Raw genomic sequence first — 23,309 nt, forward strand, 5'->3', positions numbered from 1 at the left:
AAAGAGCTGCCTGAGAAGCTGTCAGTAAGAGTTAATGCTTTCTAAATTATTTAAATGTTTCAGGAAGAGTCTACTGAAGAGCCTCAACTGGCCTGATCTTGGGCCTTTGCCAGCTTGTGGGATCTCTGGAGGTATTTGCTGTCTCTCCTCCCCATGTAGCACTTACGCAAGAAACCCTTGCAAGTCTTAAATCACTTTTTTAGAGGGTCCAACAAAACAAAACCTCTCCCTTCAACCTGTAAAAAAAAAGGGAAAATAGCCCAAATAGTCCAACAGCCAAATCCCAAAGTGTTGTTTTTCCCTTGCTGCTGAAATTGTCCTGCTCACCTGCGAAATGCTGGCCAAGAAATCCAGTGGATGAGGAGTGGAGATCCCGTTGGGAAAGCATCTGCCTGACTCTGGGTGTGCAGGGTCGCTTCCTCTTGCAGCTCACCTCTGGGAGGCAGCCTCGGATATTAATTGCTTGGGTGGGCTCAATTGTGATGAGTCAACCTGGGTAATGTGGTGCTCCTGCTAAATCCAGACACCTTTCTTTTTTGGGGTGGGGGGGAAGTCTCTGGGAGCTGTCACTGCTCAGTGACTCTTTATTAGCTGGTTTTATTGCAGTGGGTGTTCAGGAGGAAGCTGAGGAGGGGAATTGTTCAAGGCAGCGAGGAAAAGGCTTTGAAAACAGCCACGTCTGATCCCTGAGCCTGTGTGTGGGTGTGTGTTTGCCTGGGAGGGAGCAGGCAGGAGGATGCTTCCTGCTTTATCCCTTCAATATGATGCTTTATTTTCCCAGCCAGCCACCGGGAAAATTAGTTCTGGGGTTTCATTTACCACAGTGACCCGTGGCATAACTTGAGACCTCCCCACACCATTTCCATCCTCAGAAGAATATCCAGCTCCTTGCATACAGTCCATGATTTGAGCCTTGAGCGCCTGATGAGCCTCAAAGACATAAAGTTGTGTTTTCCTACCTGGACCAGGACTGGGATGTCATCCCACAGTGATGGAGGACACTGTTTAGACAGACCCATGGAGCGAAGCTTACATCCAAGTGAGTTGGGATAGCTCTAGAAATGACAGAGAGCTGGTTTGTGTTCTCCAAAAATCACAGGAATGGGACACTTCCAAGGGGTGTGATGTTTAGTTTGGATAATCCAGACCTCTGAGTCCTAAAAATGGGGATTTGGGGGAGTGAAACCCTTGTGGGAAGCAAAGGGTGAAAATCCTTTGGGGATACTTCTGGTAGGGGCATAGGGGAATAAGCAACACATCAATGCAGTTCTGTGGCAAGAGGGGCGTGTTAAACATAAAGGCAGTTTTAATGAATTACTTCACAGAAACATTCTCTCCCGTAAGGTTTGCTAGAGGAGGTGTTTATACATAGGGCAAAGCCTGTGTCCCTGCAGGTCTGAGTCTCTGGACTAGAGCAATAATTTGCCATCAAATTGGGTTGCTTAAAAGCACCTTCCTCCTCGATGTCTGCTCTGAGCAACACTTCATCTTCTAAAAGTTTCCTGAGGTGAAGAGCTTCAGAGTAGATGTAAATCTTTCTGGGGCATGGCTATCTCCTAAACTGTTTTCAAGACCTCCTAAGTTGATTTCTTGTAGATATTTGCATGCAGACGATGTTTTAATCAACCCATTTAGGTAAAAGCCTGCAGTAAATATCCCTGGTTTATTGCCCAGTGATGATGCCAGCCCCTGCTGGTGCACCCTTGTGCTGCCTGTGTTAACTCTCCAGGTGTGCTGTGCTTTTTTCCTTCAGGGGCTGTGTTTTTCAGGCTCATCAGGAGGAGGATGAGGTGAGGAAGGTGAGGGGCAGCAGGTGCAGGCAGAGGGGAGCTGCCCTTGCTGTGGGTACCAGCTGCAGCATGCCCTGAGCTGGCACTGTGGGGCACTGCCCACTCTCTCCTGGTGTGGGGAACAGTATTGGGAAGATATTTTGACATCTGTGGTGGCTGGAACCAGGGGGAGCAGGACCTCAGCTGGTGCCTGTCTGTCCTTCCAGAGCCCTTCCCTGCAGCCTTGGCACTGAGCTGGAGAAGGGATGAGCTGGGGAGGGACAGGGCTCTGCTGTGCCTTGGGAAGGGAGGGATGATCCCCCTCAGGCTCTCCTGGGGATGGATGTGTCTGCGCTGACAAAGGGAAAGGCTGTAAAGCTGTGCCCAAGAAGAGTCCTTTCGTTGATCTTGACTCAGCCCTTCAAGAAAAAACTCCCTGGGACTTCCAGTGATGATATTCTTCATTTAATGACTTACAAAATGTCTTTTGCCCCTCTTGAATTTTGTCTTTGATGTTTTCCTTTGCCTTTATGGATGCTTTTTTGGGAGAGGTCTGTGTTTGGGCTTGGCAGCATCAGACACCATTTACCAGGCACTTTCCTGCCCAGGTATTAACAAGTATCCCTTACTCATCTTACACCTCCTCGAATTACAGTGATCAGTTTGGAAACCCTGACTTCTGTGGTTATTTTCTTTCCTTTTTTTTTTTTTTTTTGTCACATCTCTCTAGGCATGGAGAAAAACAAGTCAAATCTCCAGCTCTTGTCCTGTCAATTGTGATTGCCCAGAACAGCAGCACGGGGGCATATTCCAATCTCTGTGCCAGCAGGAGCTGGGCTTTCACCAGGCTTTTCCAGCTGAATTAGGTGAAGCTGCGGGAAGGAATCAGCTGCTGGAAGTGTAGATAGAAATGAGAAGTGGCAACTTGATGCAGAATAGCTTTTTGCTTGCTGCTGTCTGTTATTCTTGCTGACTTGGGTGGTTTTAAACGATTTGCAGGGAATGTCTCCACCAACAGCCTGCACTGCTTGGTTCTTCCTGAAAACTCCCAGAATCTCTTGTTTTAAGGGCACAGGAGAGGCTCTGTGGGAGAAAAACTGTAATACTGGCATATTTGGAGCTGATTGTCTCGTCTGTGATCAGATTTGCTGCCTGTCAAGCTCCTGTCCTATTCTGCTGTGATGCTGTTGTATTATCAAAGGAGTTGGAGGCTTCCTTGTCCTCCTACAGTTGAGCTCTTGCTGCACACTGAGATTTTTAAACCCAATTTCAATCAATGCTCCATATAATTAAAAAATTCCTCCTCTCCTACAGGTTTCCCCTGAGGTATTGTTTCTTGTGTGTGGGATTTTCTCTTAAGTCTCTGTTTCTGCTGACTTTGGGTGGAGAAGGGGAGCAGCACCATTTAGCTGTGGGGTATTTAAAGCACATAAATTGTGACTCTGCCATTGCCCCAAACTGCAGGAACCTGAGTGCAGCTTCCAGATCCCTTGTGCAGGAATCCCTTTGTCCTGGGATGTTAATTCATGCTGGGGTGGAGAGAGCAGAGAATAAGAAGAGATCTGGGTTTTGTATTTAACACCAGGTCTGGTGCAGCCTTGGATAGGGGAAGCTGCATCATCTTCCCCCAGTTTGAAGCCTTGAATGAGACCATAAATTTGTCCAAGCTGGAACTGTCCCTGGATCTGTTTGAGGGGATGCAACTTGAGTGTAACATTCCCCATTTTACATTTAATGGTGGTGGTGGTGGACATTGACTGGCAAACTCCTGGAGCCAGCTGGAAGTGGCCAAGTCCTTGCTGCAAAGCTAAAGCCCTGCATGTCTTCTGGGAGGTGGATTTTTTTCCAGTTACCCATCCCATTTCTGCCCAGTTGTCTGACTGGGCAGTTCAGTCTGTTGCAGTAATTACTAATTCTTCCTGGAAGGAAATGGGGAAAGTCTAAAGGCTTTCTCAGCACAAACAAGTGATTTTTGTGGTAACTTCCTGCTTGGAGTCTGACGTGTTTTGTTTTATCAGCTTTGAGGCAAGACATTGCATGTGCTGATGAGTCTGAGAAATGTCCTCAGAGCTCCAGCAAAAAATGGTGGAAATTGAGGTTGTTGAAGAAGCTGTGGCTGTCCCATCCCTGGAGGTTGGATGGGGCTTGGAGCAACCTGGGATAGTGGAAGGTGTTGGTATAATATGGGGTTGGAACTAGATGGGGTTGGAACAAGATGGTCTAAGTCCCTGCTGACCCAAAGTGTTCTATGAAATTGGGATATTGAAGCACACCGTGAGTAAAAGATAATGAAAATGCTGATGTTTTTCTCACCAGAACTTCTGGGGCAACTGAATTCTCCAGATGTATGAGCTGCTCATGTTCAGAGACAACCCAGGAACTGCCAATATGAAAGGGCCTGTAAATAAAAAAGTGCTTCCCCAGTACCTCTTTCAAACTGGTGTTGTCTCAAAGTAAACTCCAATTAAATATCAAGGCACCAGATCTGTTAAGAGATTTACCAGAGAGGAATCATAGAAGCTGAAGGCTGTGGTAGTACTTGTAGAAAGCTTTTGCAGAGCTGTGTTTCACTTCAATATAAGGCTTGTGCTGCAAAGGGCTGTTTACTTGGAAGATGCCAGCACAGAACATTTGTAATTGAGTTACCAAAGTATCCCGAGAATGTGTTTTTATTCATAATCCTCCAGTATTGCAAGGCTCAAGAGAACTTATTGCTAACTTTAAAGCAAGGGAGTCAAAATGGGTTATTACATCGGAGACATGGTGCCCACAGGAATTTAATAATGGAGGATGGCATGGCAGGGCTTTGTTGTTCAATGTAAATGTAAAAATGATAAGAATGTAAGAAATCAGGAAATATACCCACTTCTTATCTGGTGCTTCCCGTGGCGGATCAGCTGTTTTCATCCCAGTCCTAAAACCAAGCACTTTAGACAAGAACAGCAAACTTGACTCTGCTACCACTTAAAAAATAAATGTCATATCTAGGTCTGGTGGAAGGTGTCCCTGGCCATGGCAGAGCGTTGAACTGGATGGTCTTTGAGCTCCCAGCTCAAACCATTCTGTGATTCTCTGATATTCCTCTGCCTTTGTGGCTCTTGGGGTCACTGCATTTGCCTCAGCTCGGCTTAGCCATGAAATCTTCAGTTGTATCCTTGAGTCTAGAAAAAGCAGCTTTGTTTTCTCTTTTGCAGCACTTCAGCTCTTCACCTCTGAATTCAGCTCTCAGAAAGCTCAGACATTTTCCTTTTGAGAAAGGAAGGAAGTGGTAACACCATGTGCCTCTCCAATTTAGTCTCATCGAACAGACATCCCTGCAGGGAATAAGGTGGGGTGGCAGTAGGAGGTTACTTTCTGGAGTAAATTAACTTTTAGAAAAGAAGAGTGCTGCTTAAGAGCTGTACCATGTGCTTTTGGGCACGTAGTGGAAAGTGTCACCTTGTTCTGCCTTTGGATAGGGAGAGCAATTGGAGAGTCTGGTTGTCCTTGTAGATGATGGGTGAGAAAGTGTCTGGAGAGTGAGGGCAGGACCTCTCTGAGAGATACCAGAGGCACAGGAATGAGTTGTTGCACTGTGCATCTTTGCTCCTTGGGGTAGTGCTTTCCAGCTTTGTCTCTAGAAGACTTTGTCTTGCTAAAATTTCTTTGCTTGGATTTTTTCTTTAATTGTTGAAGTCTTTGTAAGAAAACCTGGGTGAAAGAACGGGCAGCATGGGTTTGGTGGATCCGAGGCTGTGGAGAGGGGGAACCCCTGAGCCCCTGCACTTTGCAGGCTGGAGGAAGATTTATCCTTCATGGAAACACTTCTGCAACTTCAGGCAAACCCTGGAGCATTATCATGTTGATACCTAATGAATTTGGAGACTTGTACTCCTGCCCAGGCTTCCCTAAGCCCAACAATTGCATTGATCACTGCGGTGTTTCATAACTGGCCCTTGGTTGAACTCTTTTTAATTTCAGGAGTGGAGGTGAGGTGGGGAGAGGAAATGTAAGGTTGATGTGTGCGTCAGGCAGTGGCTGCTGGAGCAGACAGGGCTCAGCCTTGCTGTCAGTTCTGCACAACCCGAACCCATCGCTCCCGTCCGCAGCAAAACCCGGCCAAGGAGCCGAGACCTTGCATGTGAAATCCCGTAAGCGCTGGGAGAGGGGAGCAGGTGGAGCCTGCTGATGTGTTTGTGTTGCTGGCTGCTCCTGAGCCTGCACTTCCACACGAGCCAGCTGGCCTTGTCCTTAGGTAGCATCCCTCAGCGTAAGGAATGCTTGCTCCTGACTGGGGGAATGCAGGGAGAAAGGGACTGGGGTGTAAGGAGGGAAGAGATTAATTGGACTGCCCCTGAGATCTGTCTGGTTTGTTCTGCACAGTTAAAAACTTGGGGTTGTTCAGCCTGGAGAAGAGGAGGTTCTAGGGTGACCTCCCTGTGACATTTTATGCTTAAAGGTGGCCTTTAAGAAAGATGAGGACCGACTTTTTAGAAGGGCTTGTTGGGATAAGACAAGGGGTGATGGTTTTAAATGAAAAGAGGTTTAAATTAGACACAAGGAAGAAACTCTTTGCAATGATGGTGGTGAAATACTGGACCAAGTTACCCAGAGATTTGGTGGACACCCCATGGCAGGAAATACTCAAGATCAGGCTGGATGGGGTGCTGAGCAGCCTGATCTAGTTACAGATATCCCTGCCCATGGCAGGGAATGTGGAGAAGACCTTCAGAAATCCCTTTCAACCCAAATTATTGTATGAAAAATCGGGTGAATATTGTATTCTTTAGTGCCTCAGAGGTGCAGATGCCGTAGCTCCCAACTTACCCTTCCTACCTCCACTTGTGCTGCTGATCCCTGACCTTTCAGCTTCTCCCATGGCTCCCTGCCTGTGTCTGGGCCTGTGTAAACACCCATCACCTTTTACCTCCTGGGCACGCCACACACAGGTTCCTGACGTCAATGTGCCCCTTCCGTGGGGGATGTAACAGCTTTTCCAAAGGCGCCAACAAGGCTGTTTGGAAGTCTGAATTGGGTTGGTGCTGTGGGACAGCATTATGTTGGGAGAAGACAAATTACCAGGGCTGGATTTTCGCCAGGACATAGTAGGGTGAACGCCTGACTTTTTTTTCCCCCCCAAACGTGCCATTGCATCTTTAATTACAAGGTTAAGACCTCTGGTTTATGACTCATCTGAAAAAAACAGCACCTTCACCATAATTACCCGAGCATGTTGCCGGGGGGATTGTGGCTCATTAGTGACTCAGAGGAACCACTAGCACCTAATGAAATGGCACTGCCTGCTGTAACACCCCAGCCTTGCCCTTTTCATGCCTGGTCCAAGCAGGGACCAAACCAGTCTCCCATAAAGAGGTGATGCCAACCCAGGCAATGGTGCAGTTGGAAGAAACCAACCAATTCCCCATCATTAGACAGCATCAACCCACAGAAGTAGCTGTGTTCAGTTGAAGGAAAAGCAAAGTGTCTCATTTAGCCCAGTGAAGGATGAACATGTTGCTGCAGGCTCCCTCAGAAAGCCATAAGAGGAGTGAGAAATGGATAAACCATCCTGGTGGGAATGTGGGTTCCTTGGGTAATCCGCCTGCTGAGGCGTATTTTGTTTGTTTCCCTGAAATACGTAAATGCAATCATTGCACAATAAGAGCCTCTTTAAAAACTTTCCTTTGATCATTAACATGCTAATCAGTCGGGATGGATCTTCTCCTTCCCTTCCAGGTGGAGGGAAACAATTGACTCGTGTAATGGGTGCCCCTTGGCCACAGTTCGGTGCCGTTTGTTCCTCCGGCCCATTGTTCTGGGATGAACTTTGGAACATTGTGTTTCTCCCTTGGACCAGACACTTGGATTGCCCTCTGGTTTATGTGCTGGCTCCTTTTTTTTTAATGGCCATCAGGGTATCCCTTCAGGAACCTGTCTGCACTGGAAGGTCTGGGTGGTGACAAGTGACAGGGCTGGGAGGTGCTGCTGTCAGTGGCGTGACTTTGCATCCGTCATGTGCACAAAAGGCTCCCGGGGGAGCAGGAGGAATTGCGAGGCCTGCAAACATGGCACACTGTACAAGGGAATAAAGAGCCTGCAACCTGGAAGCCGAAAGTTAGGGGGCAGAGAAAGGGTCTTTGGGAAACAGTGTCATACCTCAAAGGAAAAGCAGGAAGCCTAATCTGTAGAACAATAAGGCAGGCAAAACCTCTTTCCTTGTTGGCCCAAATTCATCCCAGGCTTGCGTAGGTAATGTTTGATTAGCCTAATGAAGTGGGGAAAGACAGAGCAAACCTATTCCTCTTTCTGATTGCATTTTGGCTGGGAAGAAGTGTGTAAAGAGGCAGCAGCATTGAGCACCAGGTTTCCAAAGGGCTGCTTGGGTGACTCCTGCTCAGGGCTTGAAGTCAAGAGCTCTGTTACTCACTGTAAAATGGGCCGTGCACCTGCACAGGGGAGCTGCTGCCTGTGTCCATGCAGGCTGAGCTGTCACCTTTTGTCAGTGTTCAGAACAGCCAGGCTGGGTTTGGGCACCAGGCCTTGATCGCACCTGAGAGCAGGTGCTGCTGTGCTCTGTTATCCCACAAAGAAATGTTCAATACCCGCTTTGCCAGCAGTGAATTGCAGAACTGACTCGCTACCAAACCCCTTGTTCCCTGATAAATGATGGGGATATATCCCTGCTGCTGTTGTGTTGGTGGATTCGCTCTTGCTCAGCATCATTTCCCGTTTGTGGCTTCCTCACCAGCCCCTGTTGGTGCAGATGGTGCTGGCTGCAGGACCCCAGCTCAGGAAGTGGGCCAAGGAAGGCTGGAGTGTTCTGGGGCTTATCTTCAAGTGCCAAGCACTGTTTGCGGGTTATCCTAATGATTAGGAGGAGCAGGATGAGCAGTGAATCCCCATTTTCATTGAAATTGAGTTGTTTTTTCTACATCAAACTGGTTCTTTTTATCTGAGCACAAGGTACAATTGGGCTTCATTATGGCTTGTATTTTTACAAAAAACCTTTCAGATGCTCAGCATGTATTATTGCTGACATACTTGTTCAAGTTTGGTAAATCCCTGAAATGATCAGACTCATCCTGATCTTTAGTCTTGTTCTTTTGTGGTCCCAGCCCAGGATGTCTGAGGCTTTTATTCAAGTACTGCCTGTGGCTGTAAAGGAAAGTTCTGGTAAATATTATGACATCAATAAGCAAAAGGTTACATTTACCACATTCAGGAGAATCTGATGCCTGCAGTATTTTGGGCCTGGTTTTCTGCTGGAAAGTGAAGACATTCAGCATCTTGATGATTCTCATGTTTCGTTTTTTCTGTCTTCTCCAGAGTCTCCACCAGCAGCGATGTCAAGAAATGGATACTTCTTTGAAGAGAGTGGCAAGTATCGTTTGACTTTTTTGTGCACACACCTTATTGGAGGGAGAGCTGCACTGCAGGGGTGGCTGAAAACCTGACATGGGTGATACAAAATCCATGTAGCTGAAGTGTGATGTAAAAACAATCTGGTGTGGTGGTTGTGTAATCTTGTCCTGGGAGCAGGCTCCGTGTTTTTAAATCCTGTAGATGTTTGAGATAGTCAGGCAGTAAATAATCAACTCCACATTGTCATCAGTGACTGTTCTGGGTGGCTCCTTGTTTTTCAAGTTCTTTCATGATGTTTTCCTGTCATACAGCCTGGCAGGTATATTTGCTTGTCTTTTTCTGGAGTGGGGATCGTGCGTGGGTGTTGGATCCCTTTGGAGACATCCAGCCAAGGAGCATCAGGCAAATGTTGGATGGCTCTGGCAGACACATCTTTTAGTGCAAAGATTGGTTTTTTTTTCCTTTGAAGCAAGATTAAATGGTGGCATTTGGAAACTTGGATCATCTGCCTCAACTTGGATCATCTGCCTCAAAGGTGACCGAGATCTTGGAGATACTGCACTGACAAAGGGACAGTTGAAGGGCAGTGAAGTCCCAGCTTCTCTGCTGATTTGGGAGAAATAGAAAAATGGAATAATTTTAGTTGGAAAATACTTTAAAGATAATCTAGTTCCAACTCCCTGCCCTGTGTTTTCCCCTAAAATAGCATGTGTGTAGGGTATTAGGGAGGGACCTTCTGGAGAGTTCCAGCCTCTTCAGGAAGTAGTCCCTGAGGGCTTGGGGCTTCCTGCCCTTGGGAGTGCTGGGAGTATTCAGGACTTCCAAAAGGTGTGAGGAAAAGACTAAAATTCTCTGCTTATTTAGGCCCTTAGATGCTTGCAGCTGCCACAAGGCTCATCTTTCTTGTTCCAGGGGGTCAAGCCTTAGGTTGACATCTGGAAGGGGAAGCTGAATGTCTGCCAGGTGTCAGCTGATCCAGCACCGCTGGTGGCAGCACTTCCTTTGGCACTGGCTCTCCTCTTCTCGTACAAAGAACCAATTTTGGGGAGTCAAAGGATGAAACTGGGAGCCAGTCCTCTCATCTCTAGTCAGAGGTGTTTTCTGGAGGCTGGGTCGAGTTGCAGAGGGGCAAAAAGTAATGCCTGACCTCAGGGAGGTTTTCTGAGGGTATGTGGGGCACGAGGTCTGGGTAGCCCTGCTCCTTCCTTCCTTCCCACCTCACTTGTGGGCTCTTGGGATGTGGTCGGTGCTTTTCTGAGGACTGGGAATGTGAGAAGATGACCCAGATTGGGACCTGGAGAGGTGACTGAGCCTCCAGCTTCTGGTTGAGAGCAGTGTAAGGGCTTGGGGAGAAACACTGCTGGTTTTGGAGGCAGGACAGAGCCCTACTTCATCCCAAACATTTCTGCCACAGGGAACACAAGCCCAGCTGTCTGTCCTAACATCTTAGGCGGCTCTACATGTCCCCTTCCAGGACTCACCGTCTTGCCTTCCTCAAACTATCCCCACAAACAACAAAAAAACCCCCAAAGCAGATCTCTGAATTTTTTTTTTTTTGTAGTTGTGGCATCCTCTGTGCAAATCTCTGAGAGAGGCTTCTTTTTTTGTCGACTTGGTGCCATGGCAATGGGCATTTCTGCCCTATATTTGTGTTATTACTCATCTTCCTCCTTTGTCTTAAGGAGACAGCACCTTGGAGCTGCCTCTGAGGGCTTCAAGAAGCTGTTTGGTGCTTTCCTGTTGTGCTTCTGTGTGGTTTGGGGAAGGAGAGGATGTTGCTTGTGAGTTCCTCCTCAGCCCGCACGCAGCGCTGAGCGTTGTGTTATTCACGATTGGAAATACAGTGGATTTCTTGGTTATGTCACGCTTAAATCTGCTGTCACTCTTACTCCTCATTACAAACTGACCTTTTGGAAGAGTTCAGCTGCTGTGGAGTCATGAGTCACCTTCTGCTGCTTGATTGAGCCGAGGCCTTGGAGCGTATGGACAGCACATCTTGGAGGCTGCTGGTGTGAATGTTCCCACCCTGCTGCGAGGCGCTGCTTTGGTGATCTCTCTGCAGGAGTTTCGTGCTCTCAGATTCTCAAATCCTTCACCCCAAAACATCATCGGGGCTGGAGGAAACCACAGACAAAGACGTTACCTTTTCACAGGGTTTCAAAACAGCTTGTTTTGAAACGGAGCTACAAAATCACCGAGCTGCTTTGTGGCACCACTTGTGGGGATCTGCCAGGCAAGAGATGCCCTTGCCCCACCTCTGAGATAATAAAAATCCCCAATCTCCTAATGCTGTGTTGGGAGAGAGCAAAGAAAAAAATAAACCTCTTTAATTCTGGTTTTTTTGGACACTTCCCTCCCCTCCTCCTTTCTCAGCAGAGGAACATCTTTTGATACTCCTGCTCTGCGTAGAGTAGCGCTTTTCCCTTATCTCCTCCTGGGATCTTGCATATACATATGGTTTTCTGTATTCTTAGTAATTAGGATGTTTTTGTTTCTGAGCATATCTGAGGCTCTGTTCAGAGCCTGGGTCTGTCTTTTGCCAGCTAACTTTTCTTTACCCTCCTTGTGTTCTCAACAGCAGCTGCAGCGATGTTAAAATTTAAAAGCTGAAACCTCATTTTTAGTTGAAAGGGTTGTGGTGAGGGTGATCTTGGCTGCGGCACCGAAGCAGAGCTTTGGAAGAACCTCCTGGATGTTTACATCCATAAAAACTTCAAGTGTTTAATAATTTGTAGCTCTGTTAATTACTGAGGAGCTGGGGAAAGCCCTGGAAGGATTTTCTAGTGAATTAATATGTGGCTGTTTGGGAAGTTCAGTGGGTTGTTGTAGTCCAAACTATCTCCCAGCCTAACTAGCTAAACATCTGGAAAGTTTATCAAGGAGACCATGTCTTCAGCTTTAAGTTCAAATTTCTCCCTTTTTCTGGAAGAACTTGAAAGCCACTTTTGTGGCTTTTAGTGCCTTGCATGAGGTAAAGACTTAAAATGTAGCTGGGAAAAAAATGTGGTGAGTAGTTTGTTCTGTACAGGCAATATTAAGAGGAAAAAGAAGGAATTATATTTGTGCCTGCCCAGTTGGAGATTTCTGATTTGAGTGTGGTGGCAGCAGATTTGATGGCAGCTGTTGGCCATGCTGTTTCCAACCCATGTTTATTGTCATTTTTTATAGTCCTCTGCCACCTTGCTGATGAAAATCCATGGTTTTACTCATTTTTTGAGCCTGTGGAAGAAGCCTCTTGCACAAACAAACCTGGCAGGGCCTGATGATAATTGGTGTCCCCCTCCCTGTGTCTTAAAGTCACTTAAATCTTCTGTTAAGGTTGTTTTGACAAATGAGTTTTCTTTCTGGTGAATTTAAGTGAGCAGTGAGATGATTGTGTAGCCCCAGTCCAAACCCGGGGATAATTGGAGTCCTGATGAAATGCAGCTCGGCAATCAGGGCTCAGAATTGACTCATCAAGCCCCCCATTGTCTCTTGTGAGCATCCTGCACTCTCCTCGTGGAGGTGGATGAGCTCTAAAGGCCCCGGAATTACCTGCAAGTGATTAAATTCTGCCTAAATTATGATGAGGTTTTTATCTGAGCCAAGGATTTTCCCTGATAAGACACAAACCCAGAAGTTTTCGGGTTCCTCTTGCAACATCCAAGGGAAGGAATCCCAGTGCAGTGCTGGGGATATCTGAATTGTTGCATTGTTTTAAAGCTGGCTCAACATCCTGCAGCTTAAATTTATTTTTTTTTTCTAGTCTTCCAGAGCAAATCCCTCACTGCTTGCTCTCCTCTGACTTATTAATTGGTTTTGCTGGCACAATAAATCACAGTTGTGTTGAAGGGCCCCAAGGCCCCTGTCTGGCTTGGGATGTTTGGATATATTTTATCTGCTTGTTTTTGTTTTTCAGTTTGCAGTTCAGCTTGGTATGTGTGGTGGGGGGGGAGTGGATTTTCTTTCTTTTCTCTTTTTTTTTTCCTTTTTTTATATTTGACTTTGTTTATCTTGGAATTGTTTGCTTAACTAGGAGATTAATTTAAATGTTTTTGTGAAACAAATCCTTTCACAGTGGCTTTTTCCTCCGTGTGATGCCCAGTTTGCCAGCAGGAGGTGAACTGCTGCTACCTGTGGGAGAGCACCAGGGGGTGGCTCACAGGTCTCTTGCAGATTTTTGTTTCTGGAATTATCAGGAGGTCTCTAATAAAATGATAGAAGGAACACCCCTGCTTTCTGAGGGTTCTGCTGCAAAACTGAAACTCCACGTGCTCCCGTGTTCTGTAAAAACAAAACAAAAAACCCCAACAACACTCCACTGAATTACTTGGATTATTCACAACATTTCCTAGAAATCTGGCTGCAAAATACAATACTGGAATTAATTCAAAAGTGCCTGGGTGTTGTTTGGTTTTTTTTTTTTTTTTTTTTGGTTTTGTTTTGGAGTTGGTTTTGGGTTTTTTTTTTTTTTTTGCAGCAGATCAGCTCTTGCAGTTCTGTTATGAATTATCACTGAAGTGGCAGGGGAAGCTTGATGTTTTCATCTGGCTCTTCATGACAAAAGACTCAAGTAGGGTTGGGAAGATGCAGCTGAGGTTATGGTCGGCCAGCAGTGCAGGGATCTGGGAGAGGTTGCAGCTCTGCTCTTGGTGACTCACCTGCTCTGCACTTTCTACCTCTGGTTTGGTTTTTTTTTTTCCTTTCCAAGAGGAGGTTGTGGTTTTATCTGTGCTCTTGAGCTTAGGTAGTGGATTGACATCATCGTAGCAGGTGGTCATTGCTCTAGAAAATCTCTCTCTGATGGGCTCCCAGGGACTGCTGGAGAGCCAGGAAGCATCACCCAACACTTCTGGCTCTTAAGGTACCCGTGGAAGGTCTGGCATTAGGGGACACTTCTTTAAATCCCGTTTACATGATCTGAAGATCTGCCTGTGCCAACCCAAATTATTTGGCTTAATCATAAAGTGATTTATTTGAACTGGGACCCTAAAGACCATCTGTTCCACCCCTTGCCATGGAAAAGGACACCTTCCACTTGACCAGGCTGCTCAAAGCCCTGTCCAGCCTGGCCTTAGAGACTTCCAGGGAGGAGGCAACCACAGCTTCCCCGGGAATCAATAAAGGAGTTTTTCTAACCAAGGCATGCAAGATAATTTCTGTGTCCTCTTGTCAGCAGCAGACCCTCAGCAGTCCAACCATGAGGTCTGGTCTGGGGACACTCCCAGCCCCCCAGCTGTCTCTTGGGCTGGCACAGTGTCCCTGTGGCTGCCAGGGCTAAATCTCCTCGGGACAAAACCAGTGAGCCTTGCCAGGGATTCTTTCAGCTGTGAACCAAAGGAAAACCTTAAAATCCTAGCGAGCATCCAGCTTTATTTAATCATTGTGGCTTACAGTTTTCATTGGGTGGGAGACAGCTTTGGGTGCTGCTGGCTGGCTGCAGCCCTGCAGTTGTTCTTGTCTCTGAAATGCAGTAATTTGTTAGGAGGGAAGGGATTTTTCGTGATTCTTATCATTCAGAACCAGAAGTGAGCCCCAAACTCTGCAGTTTAACCTCAGTAGAGATGTGTAAAATTTAGGCGCACGTTTACCTAAAAAGTGTTGTTACATCAATGTAATTGCTCTCATTTGATCTGGGGGAAAAAAAAAAAAAAGAGAATTATTTTGGTGAGTAGGTGATTATGCTGGAATCAGCCTATGAGATGTGCCCACAAACTTGCTTTGGTTCATGTGTGAGTAGGGTGCTGTTTAAACCCTGTTTTTCTAGAATGATCTGGAGACTGGAGAACTGATAACACTTGTATAAAGTTCTTCCAGGTCTCTCCTGAATCCTCCAATTGCTCTCTCCCTGCCAGAGTTAACTGGCTGGAAGGTTACCTAACCTACGGAGGCACCAGGAATCTGTGCTTTCTGTGCAGAGTGTAAAGGTCAGGATGGAGGTGGAGGCTCCATTATTAATTGAGTTTCCTTTCTCACCCAAAGTTGGGGATTTGGGTGTTTTCCGAGTGGCGCAGTGAATCGGAGCCTGCAGGGAGAGAAGCAAACCCTCTGAGAGCTGAGAGCTCAGGTTAATTAAAACTTCACGCCTTTCTTGAAAATTAGTGTCTGTTCTTGGCTAGAGCAAGTTGAAAATCCACGAGGAGAAAGCTTAGGTGAAGGTGACTTTTTTTAACCTAATGCCAGTATTATTGCCAGTTTTTAGGCAGATATAGGGCTTAAATCTCTCTTGAGTTCCCTAATACTCCATTACAGCTGAGCATTTGGGATGCTCAAAAGAACCAGGCTGGATTTTAGGGTAATGCCCATGTCCCAGTTGATGCTCCTTTACCTTTAAAAGCTATTGAATATATATTATTATCATTGATTCCGTTGACCTTCTGTACTTGACCTGTAATTCGTCTGAGAAAATGGATGCAGAAATGGGTTTTGGGCTCTTTCAAAACAATTTGCTGCCTTTTGGGCCTAAACACTCACCTGAGAAATCCAAAAGGGCTTTTAACATGACAAGCTGGTAGTGTGGGATTGCCAATCATAGCTCAAAAAGCCTCTTTTAATGTAGTTTGAGGTTCCTGGCTTTCTGAGGAGATTTTTTTGGAGGGGTTAACTACCACTCATGAAGAGGAGGCGATGCAATTCCATGATCCTGGAAGCTGGGGCTTGGATTTGAAGGAGGGAATAGGCACTGCTATAAATGAGAACAGTTTTCCAGGCTTGGAGAGGAGATTGCCTTGGTAATTGAGGGTAAAAACCAGTTGCTTCCAGAAAACTGCTCTGAGTCAGTGAGTGGCTCGTGCCCGCAGATGTTGGTTAAAGCTCCACAATTGGCTTTGTCACCTGAGACACCCCGAGAGGTCGTGCAGGGGCTGTGGCTGGAATAATTCCCATCCCCTGGGGTGTGAGAGGATGTTTTTAGTAATAAAACTGCTTTTCTCCCAGGAAATTGAGCTTGATTAAGATTTTTGGCTTTCCTGGAGAAGCCTGCAGCCCTTGGGCTGGGAGTGCCGCTCCCACTTCAGCTTTTCCAGGGAATATATCTGAAGTGGCTGAGCACTTCTGTGCTCAGATATATTCAGTGAGCTTCCTGCTCACTGCAACTCTGCTGATTTTATTGCCCACACTGCCAGGTGCCACCAGAGCAGCGGTGGGACACATAATGCCACCTCTGATGGCAGCAGGTGCAGTCACTGCTGCTCCCTACAGAGCCCTGGGTGCTAAAACTCAGCTCCAAAGCAAAACAGCTGCAGGGCAGGCACCTTGTCAGAGCTGTGAGGAGGATGAGAGCAGCAGGAGCCAGGAGATGGAGCTGCAAATGTGAGGAGAGTGAAGAGAGAAGGCTGGGGATGGAATCCTAGAATCCTGGAATGGTTTGAGTTGGAAGGAACCTTAAAGATCATCCAGTTCTACCCTCTTGCCATGGGCAGAACAGCATCCATTAGACCAGGTTGCTCCAAGCCTCATCCAGCCTGCTCTTGGGTGGATATAGGGATATTAGAGCACAGTGGGTCTGGGCCAGGGATGAGTTACAGAAGAAAGGGTGATTCTTTCCTCTGTAATTCATGCTTTGGAGGGGAATCACCAGAGAAATCATAAGTATTCCTTTTTTTTTTTTCTTCCCAGCACCTGCATAAAATGGGGGGCTGGTTTATTTTCATGTGGCATAGGATGGGCTGAGGAAAGCCCTTAAGGCAGAAGAGGATTTAAGGTGAAAGCATCTGCTGCTTCTGGCTGCAGAGGGTGAGGAGGGGGTTTTGTTCCTGCAGCACTGAAGGATGCTGCTTGCTCTCCTTGGCCTCATGCACTTCCCATATTCTCCATTTCTTTGTCATAAAATGAATCCTGCAGGGTGGGCTGAGAGGGATTATCCCGACCACAATGTGTTCTTCATGGTGCAGGAGGGCTGCACTGATCTCTGCCAGCTTTAACTGTATTCCCAGCTCCTCCTCAGCCAAACCTCTTTCCTCCAGTGCCTTCAGACCATATTTCAGGCTGAAGTGGCACTCCTGTGCTCAGAGCTCTGACTGGCCGTCTTGTGGCTCGTGGCACTTCAGCAAATGCTGCCTTCATCTGAAGGTGCCAACTTGCGGTGATAAAAATGGGGGGAACACCAATTTGGAGATCTTAAACTCTCCCCCAGGAAATCTGATGCCAATGGAAAGGTATTTAACTCTGCCCTCTGCCTCCGAAGCAGCTGCGCCTGACAAAGCCTGTGAAGAGTTACTGGGACTTCCATATGGAAACGTGATTGGTATCTGCACAAATTCTGCAACAGCCACATGAGATCCTGCTCTGAACTTCTGCAAAACACTCATCAAACTTCCAGAGGAGCTGAACAGCTTCTGCTGTCGCTTGTGGCATCTGCTGCCCTTCAAGCAGCGGGGGTGGCACTCGGTGAGCATCAGGGAATGGGGAAGGAAACAGCTGCCAGGGCTGGAGGCAGGGCTGGAGCTCAGAGGGAAGGTGCATCTGCCACGCACACAGCCCGTGTCACCTCGAGGTCACCCTGCCTTTGACAGCCGTAAACTGCTCGTGGTTTCAAACTCCGGGCAGACTAAATAGGCTGAGGGATTCCAAACAGGAGCGGTCTGAAGCCTGGAGGTGGTTCAGTGACAAAGCAGACACCTGTCTGGGAGTGCAGTTCCTGTCCAGCCCAGGTTGGGGATTATTTGCAACCCGAGTGTTTTGTCCGTCCCTTGCCCAAGGGACTCGAGGCTCAGCTGCCTTTTGTTCTGCTCTTTCCTCCCCTAAAGAGGGAGGAACAGAGGATGCTTTCCTTGCCAGAGTCCTCGCTGACCTCTGCCCAACCCTCTGATCCTACTCCACCCTTGCCCTTCTTCCAGCTCCTGGGCTGCTTCTGTCCTGTCTCCAGCCCTCTCTGTTTTCAGGGGCCACCACTGCCACCCTCTTATCAAACAAGTTTCAGTGGGTGGGGAGGGGAATAAATACTTTTCCCTGCTTGGCTTTTCCTTGTTTATCCATCTAATTCCATTAGGACAGGAAGGAAAAGCTCACCCATGTTCTCAGAGCTGGGTGCTCAAACCATCTTATGTGTGTCCCATCTGACCCAGTGAGTGGGAAGGTTGGAGAAGAAGCTCAAAACTTCCCTGAGGCTGCAATTCTGGAGGTGGTTGAGGTGGAAAAAGATGTCCCCAGGCTGATTCTTTTCCTTTGCAGGGTTGCCCAGACTCTCCTGGCACGGGGGGGAATGTCAGCACTGTGGGTGTTCAGCTTTGAGGAGAGATTACGGTGTCCGTCATGCGTTTTGGAGGAGCCAAACCCCAACTTTGGGACTTAGTTTGGGATCGAGATGCTTGTGTGGGACTTTGTAGTACTTCTGATGGCAGCAGGCACCTTGTCTGGCTGCTGTCCATCCCTCCAGGACACAGGCTACCCCTCAACCTGCCACACCTGCCAGCAGAGGTTTCGTATCTGATGGTGCCCACAGTGTTCAGGTGTTTCCTGTACTTTCCTCACCTCACTTTTTTCTGTCTGGACAAGTTTCCATCGTGCAGGGATGCAAACACCCTAAACTGTGCCAGCAGCAAAGGGTGATACCCTTGGTGTGCTTTGCTGGATGGGGACAGCAGCACCTTGGATGCTTTTTGAAGTCTTCAGAGCAGTTTTGAAAGGGCTCATTCACATTTATTCCTGTCAAGCTGTAAGGTGAAGGAGGCAAAGATCAGGAGGGGGTTTAATCTGAGGGGCTTTATCAGGTTTTCCACACCTTTCATAAGCAATTAGAAGTCTCATCTGGAGGCTTGAAGCTCCTGCAGCCCCACTGCACCCTCTGAGCCCTCTGGGGAGATGCTGAGCTCCATCAGCTCGTGGCAGGAAATGCTGCAGCCCCTGTCCTGTGTCACTGAGTTCCTGTTTGTGGCCTCACTCCTCTGGGTTTGTGTTTTGTGGTGGAGAACTGTCGGCTCGATCTCTCAGAGGCAGCATGTGCTGCTTTCAGCTGCTGCCTCCACATTTGCTTATATGAGGCTTTAAAAAAAGGCATCAATATTTTAGTTTCCATTCGAGCCTCTGCCTTGAAGCTCCCCCTTTTCATTTCACTGTAGTGCCTAGAGCCAGCTAATGAAATATCTCCCTCCTGCTTCAAATTAGGCATAAAAGACTTGTCAGAAGATGAGAAGAAGCTGCTGAATAATCCTGGTAATGTAAAAATCGACATTCTGTAATGTCCCTAATTCTCCCAATTAAACATGATACATGAGTGTGCTACAAGAGTCCTCCAGCTGCTCCATAACGAGATGTTGCAGGGGCCAGTTTGCTGTTGGAGGAGGCTGGGTTAAACTCTAATTAAAGCCTTGCAAAAGGCTAAGGAGTTGTTTCGTGTAATTAAGAAACTTGTCTCACATTCTCTGTGGTGCCACCCGCAGTGACCTTCTACTCTGCCCCGTGGGGAGCTGTGGGTCTCTCTGTCCATATCAGGTGTCTTCTTGGAAACTTCTTTTTTTTTTAAAATTTTTTTTTTTTCAATTTTTCCACCTGTAGTTTCAAGTTGCTGCGTTGCAAGACAGCAGCGTGGCCTTGGGCCGGTGGAGGTGTTTGATTCAGGGTGGGCTGGGGCACACAGCTCTTGCTTTTGGTGGTGTTTTTATGGTTCCCGGTCAACATTTTCATCCTTATGGTGTTTTTTACCTGAGGGGCACGAGGTGTTGGGGCTGGGCCTTGCTGCCCACACCGTTGGTGTGAGGCCAGAGGGACGAGCCCCTGAGGCCACCCCAAAACATACTGGGGTCATTTCTTGAACCCTCCGGCCCTCACGGGCCCTCAGAGCGGCCTCTCCCCAGGCCCCAGCGGCGGCAGAGGCCTTGCCAGCCATGGACTTGGACTCGGAGTCGGACTCGGACTCTTCGTCCCCCCCGGTGTCCAAGGATGGGCCCAAGGACAGCCTGCGGCCCTCTCATGGCACCCCCATCTCGTTGTCAGGGTACCTCAAGTGCGACACGGATGATGCGAAGGAGGAAGGGGCGGGCGAGGAGCTCTTTGACGGCGTCAACTCCACCATTGTGTCCGGGGACAGCATCCGCTTCTTCGTCAACGTCAACCTCGAGGGCACTCCCAGCGCCACCGGTGAGTGACCCCCAAAAACGGGGATGGGAGGGAGGTTGTTCCTGGTCGTGGGATTTCATGGGATCAGGGCAGTTTGCGTTGGAAGGGACCTTAAAACTTATCTCTTTAAGGGTAGGGACACCTTCCACTAGGCCAGGTTGCTCCAGGCCCCATCCAACCCATCCTTGAACTTTGCTTGTGGCTCAGTGTTTTCATATCTTCAGTATTGCCTGTGGTAAATGGTGAGGGAGGAAGACAGCCAAGCCCTTCACCAAAAACTCCTGTCATTTTGTTTCAGTTCATATGCAACTCTGAACTTCTTTTTCTGCAGAAAATCAAACAAAATCCTGCTCACTTAATTTCCCGTAAAAGCCAGTGCTGATATTTAGTGAATCCTTTGAAAAGTGAAGCTGGAAGAGATAGGGAATCCAGATCTGAACTGACATCCCATAAGGTGCCAGGCCAAGTCTGAGAAACAGAGGGGTTTTTTTAGGAGAGAACAGAAATCAAGTCATACAGCTGAAGTGTTTTCTTCTGGGGCTGGTGGCTGTGACAATCTTGCTTAGAGGTAGCAACCATTTTGTTTTTCTAGAAAATGTTTTCAATTATAAGATAAATAGTTCTGAAATTAGACATAACTTAGCCTTCTTTATTCCCTGGAAGTGTTCAAGGCCAGGTAGGATGAGGCTTGGAGCAACCTGGTCTGGTGGAAGGTGTCCCTGCCCATGGAAAGGGGGTGGAACTGGATGATCTTTAAGGTCCTTTCCCACCCATTTTGTGGAAGCTGGATTTTGTGGGATGTGCCTGGGAAAACGCAGCTCTTGGACACAGCAGCAGCCTGGGTTTGTCCCAGCAGCTGGCACCTGCCTGTGTGGGCACTGGCTATTTTAGAGGTTAAATGCACGTGCTCTGGATTATTGTCGGTGTCACAGTGTCAGACAGTCCTTGAAGTTTGTTAGAAGTTATTTTTAGATTACATGCAAATCCCAATTGATCTGCAGCGGGCAGTTATTGGGAATGGTGATGCAGATTAGGCACGGCCTGGAGCCCTGTTTGACCATCTCGGAGTCTGCTTTTTGGCTATGAGCGATGACTTGAACTTAGGAATAATATCCAGCAATTTCCAAGCCTGCAATTTTACAAATGTCATCTTAATTGAAAGATTTAAGGGAGCTGTGCTCTGCTATGACAAGTGTGGACTTAATGCTGTGGGGTGCATTGTTTGGGGATGAGGAATGTGAATGCTGTGGATTCTTCTGCATCTGAAGAAGTTCACTTTCCTTGTGTGTCCTCCTGGGCTTTTTGTGTTTTCCCTTCCATTCAAAACAGGACAAAAAAGGCTTCCTTATTTCCCTGAAGCACTGCTGTTTGTGCTGGTGCTATTAGTCGTATCCTTTTTTTTTTTCAGCTGAGATGTTTAGGATTTTTAAGGAAAAATGGGCTTCTGGTATGCTGGGGTCCTGTTTGAAATGGAAGGATGATGATTTTTAAAATGAGCTTCAGGCAGAGCAAAAGTCCAGACTTTCAATATGGACATGTGTGAAAAGAGGTATTTTTTTCTTTTCTTTTTTCCCTCATTACAACATCAAAGTGATCCAGGTAGCCAAAATCCAGCTTTTTCACTGTTAGGCATAGAATTCATCAGAGTCCAGGCATTGGAGTCATCTGGGCTATCAGTTCCTTTTTCAGAGGTGGTTTTACTGAAGTTTCTTCCAGGGTGGATTTTATACAAATAAATCAGTCTGTGGCTGCTGAGGGTGCAGCTGATCCTCCTGGAGGGGTGACTTTTTGGGTGGCTGAAGGTGGCTGAGATGAGCACCTTAAGCTCTTCTAAGAAAAATAACCCTGAACTTCTGAGAAAAACCACCCAATTCCCAAACTGAGGTTTAATTATGCCTGAGCTGAGGTGTGTCTGGGTGTGAATTGTTCCCTGTTCAGAAATTCCCTTCCATTGCTGCCATTCTTGGGAAGCTTTGGGAGGTTTTTTGTAATACTCAGGCTTTGATTTCCTGGAACAAAACTGTGGAGATGATCCTTTGCATGGATTGTCCAGAGCAAGACAAGCTGGGAAGGAGGGAGGAAGTAAAAGTAGGGTTTCTCCAGGCAATGCCAGATGCCCCAAACACTTCATTTCCTACCCCAAGGGAGCTGCTGCACCAGGATCCTACAAAATCCTCTGCTGCTCTGTAAACACAGAGGAAAACCAAGTGTGGGAATGACATCTTTGCATCCTCATCTCATTTTCCTGCATTCTGGGTGAAATGTTTGAGCCAAAATGTGGTCTCTTGGCTGAATGGGCTCCCCAGACTCTCTCTTGCTGGAGACTTTTTTTTGGGTCAGCTGCTGTGAGGTTGCTGCCCACCTTAATACAGGGCTAAAAGATCCAAAATTCCCATTTGGAGAGGGGCTGAGTTGGAGCCCTGGGGTCCAGGTGCTGGCAGGCAATGAAGGTGGAATTACAGATGCAGTGACAGCTCTGCATCATCCTGTCGAGCTGTTGGTCTCTGTGATGTGTGTGCAGCTCTCCATGAGCATAACTGGATGCTCTCCACTATAATTCTGGTTTTAAAAGATCACCGTGTTGGACTCAGCTTTGAACCAACACAGCACGAGCCGTAAAACTCCAACAATTGACCATTGGCCTAAAATGCTGGGTTTTGTGCGCAGGTGTGTGAAAAACAGGATGGCTTGAAGAAATCTGGGGTTTAAGGTATGGCCTGTCTTATTTTTAATGAATACTGGCTGCCTTTGCAGGGAATAATGAGCCCAAAGCAGTGCAGATGCCTGAGCACTAAAAGGCTGCTCAGCAGTGACATTTGGGTCATTTCTCCTGGGTGTTTCAGTGCTTCCTTGCGTTAACTGATGAAAGGTTTTTTAATTCTCTTCTGCTTTTCATGCTTGTAACTCAGATTTTGGTGGTAACATTTGTTTCCAGCAAATGTTAGGAGCTCTAACAGGAAGGTGGGTATGTATCTGAAGCTGGAGGCTTTTGGACGTGGGATCTGCATTTTTGGGGGAAGATCGGGGTGGTTTTTAGGCTGCGGCTTTTTCTGAAGTCATAACAAATGTTGGCAAGTAAAATCACAGAATTGTTTGGGTGGGAAGTGACCTTTAAAGGTCATCAAGCCCAACCCTCCTGCAGTGAGAAGGAATGTTTTCCCATAA

General features: G+C 47.2%; 1 protein-coding gene across 5 annotated transcripts in view; it reads left to right on the forward strand.

Moving 5' to 3' along the window:
* Positions 1–23,309, forward strand: part of SLC4A11 (solute carrier family 4 member 11) — a 90,774-nt gene that overhangs the window by 4,291 nt on the left and 63,174 nt on the right. For all 5 annotated transcript variants that reach the window (XM_017742423.1, XM_017742424.1, XM_017742427.1 and 2 more), the window contains 2 exons: positions 9,075–9,125; positions 20,022–20,165. In XM_017742423.1, the coding sequence (XP_017597912.1) occupies positions 9,075–9,125; positions 20,022–20,165 (195 nt within the window). The remainder of the gene's footprint in view (positions 1–9,074; positions 9,126–20,021; positions 20,166–23,309) is intronic.

Source organism: Corvus brachyrhynchos, unplaced genomic scaffold, assembly GCF_000691975.1.
Source record: "Corvus brachyrhynchos isolate BGI_N302 unplaced genomic scaffold, ASM69197v1 scaffold166, whole genome shotgun sequence".
NCBI lineage: Eukaryota > Metazoa > Chordata > Aves > Passeriformes > Corvidae > Corvus > Corvus brachyrhynchos.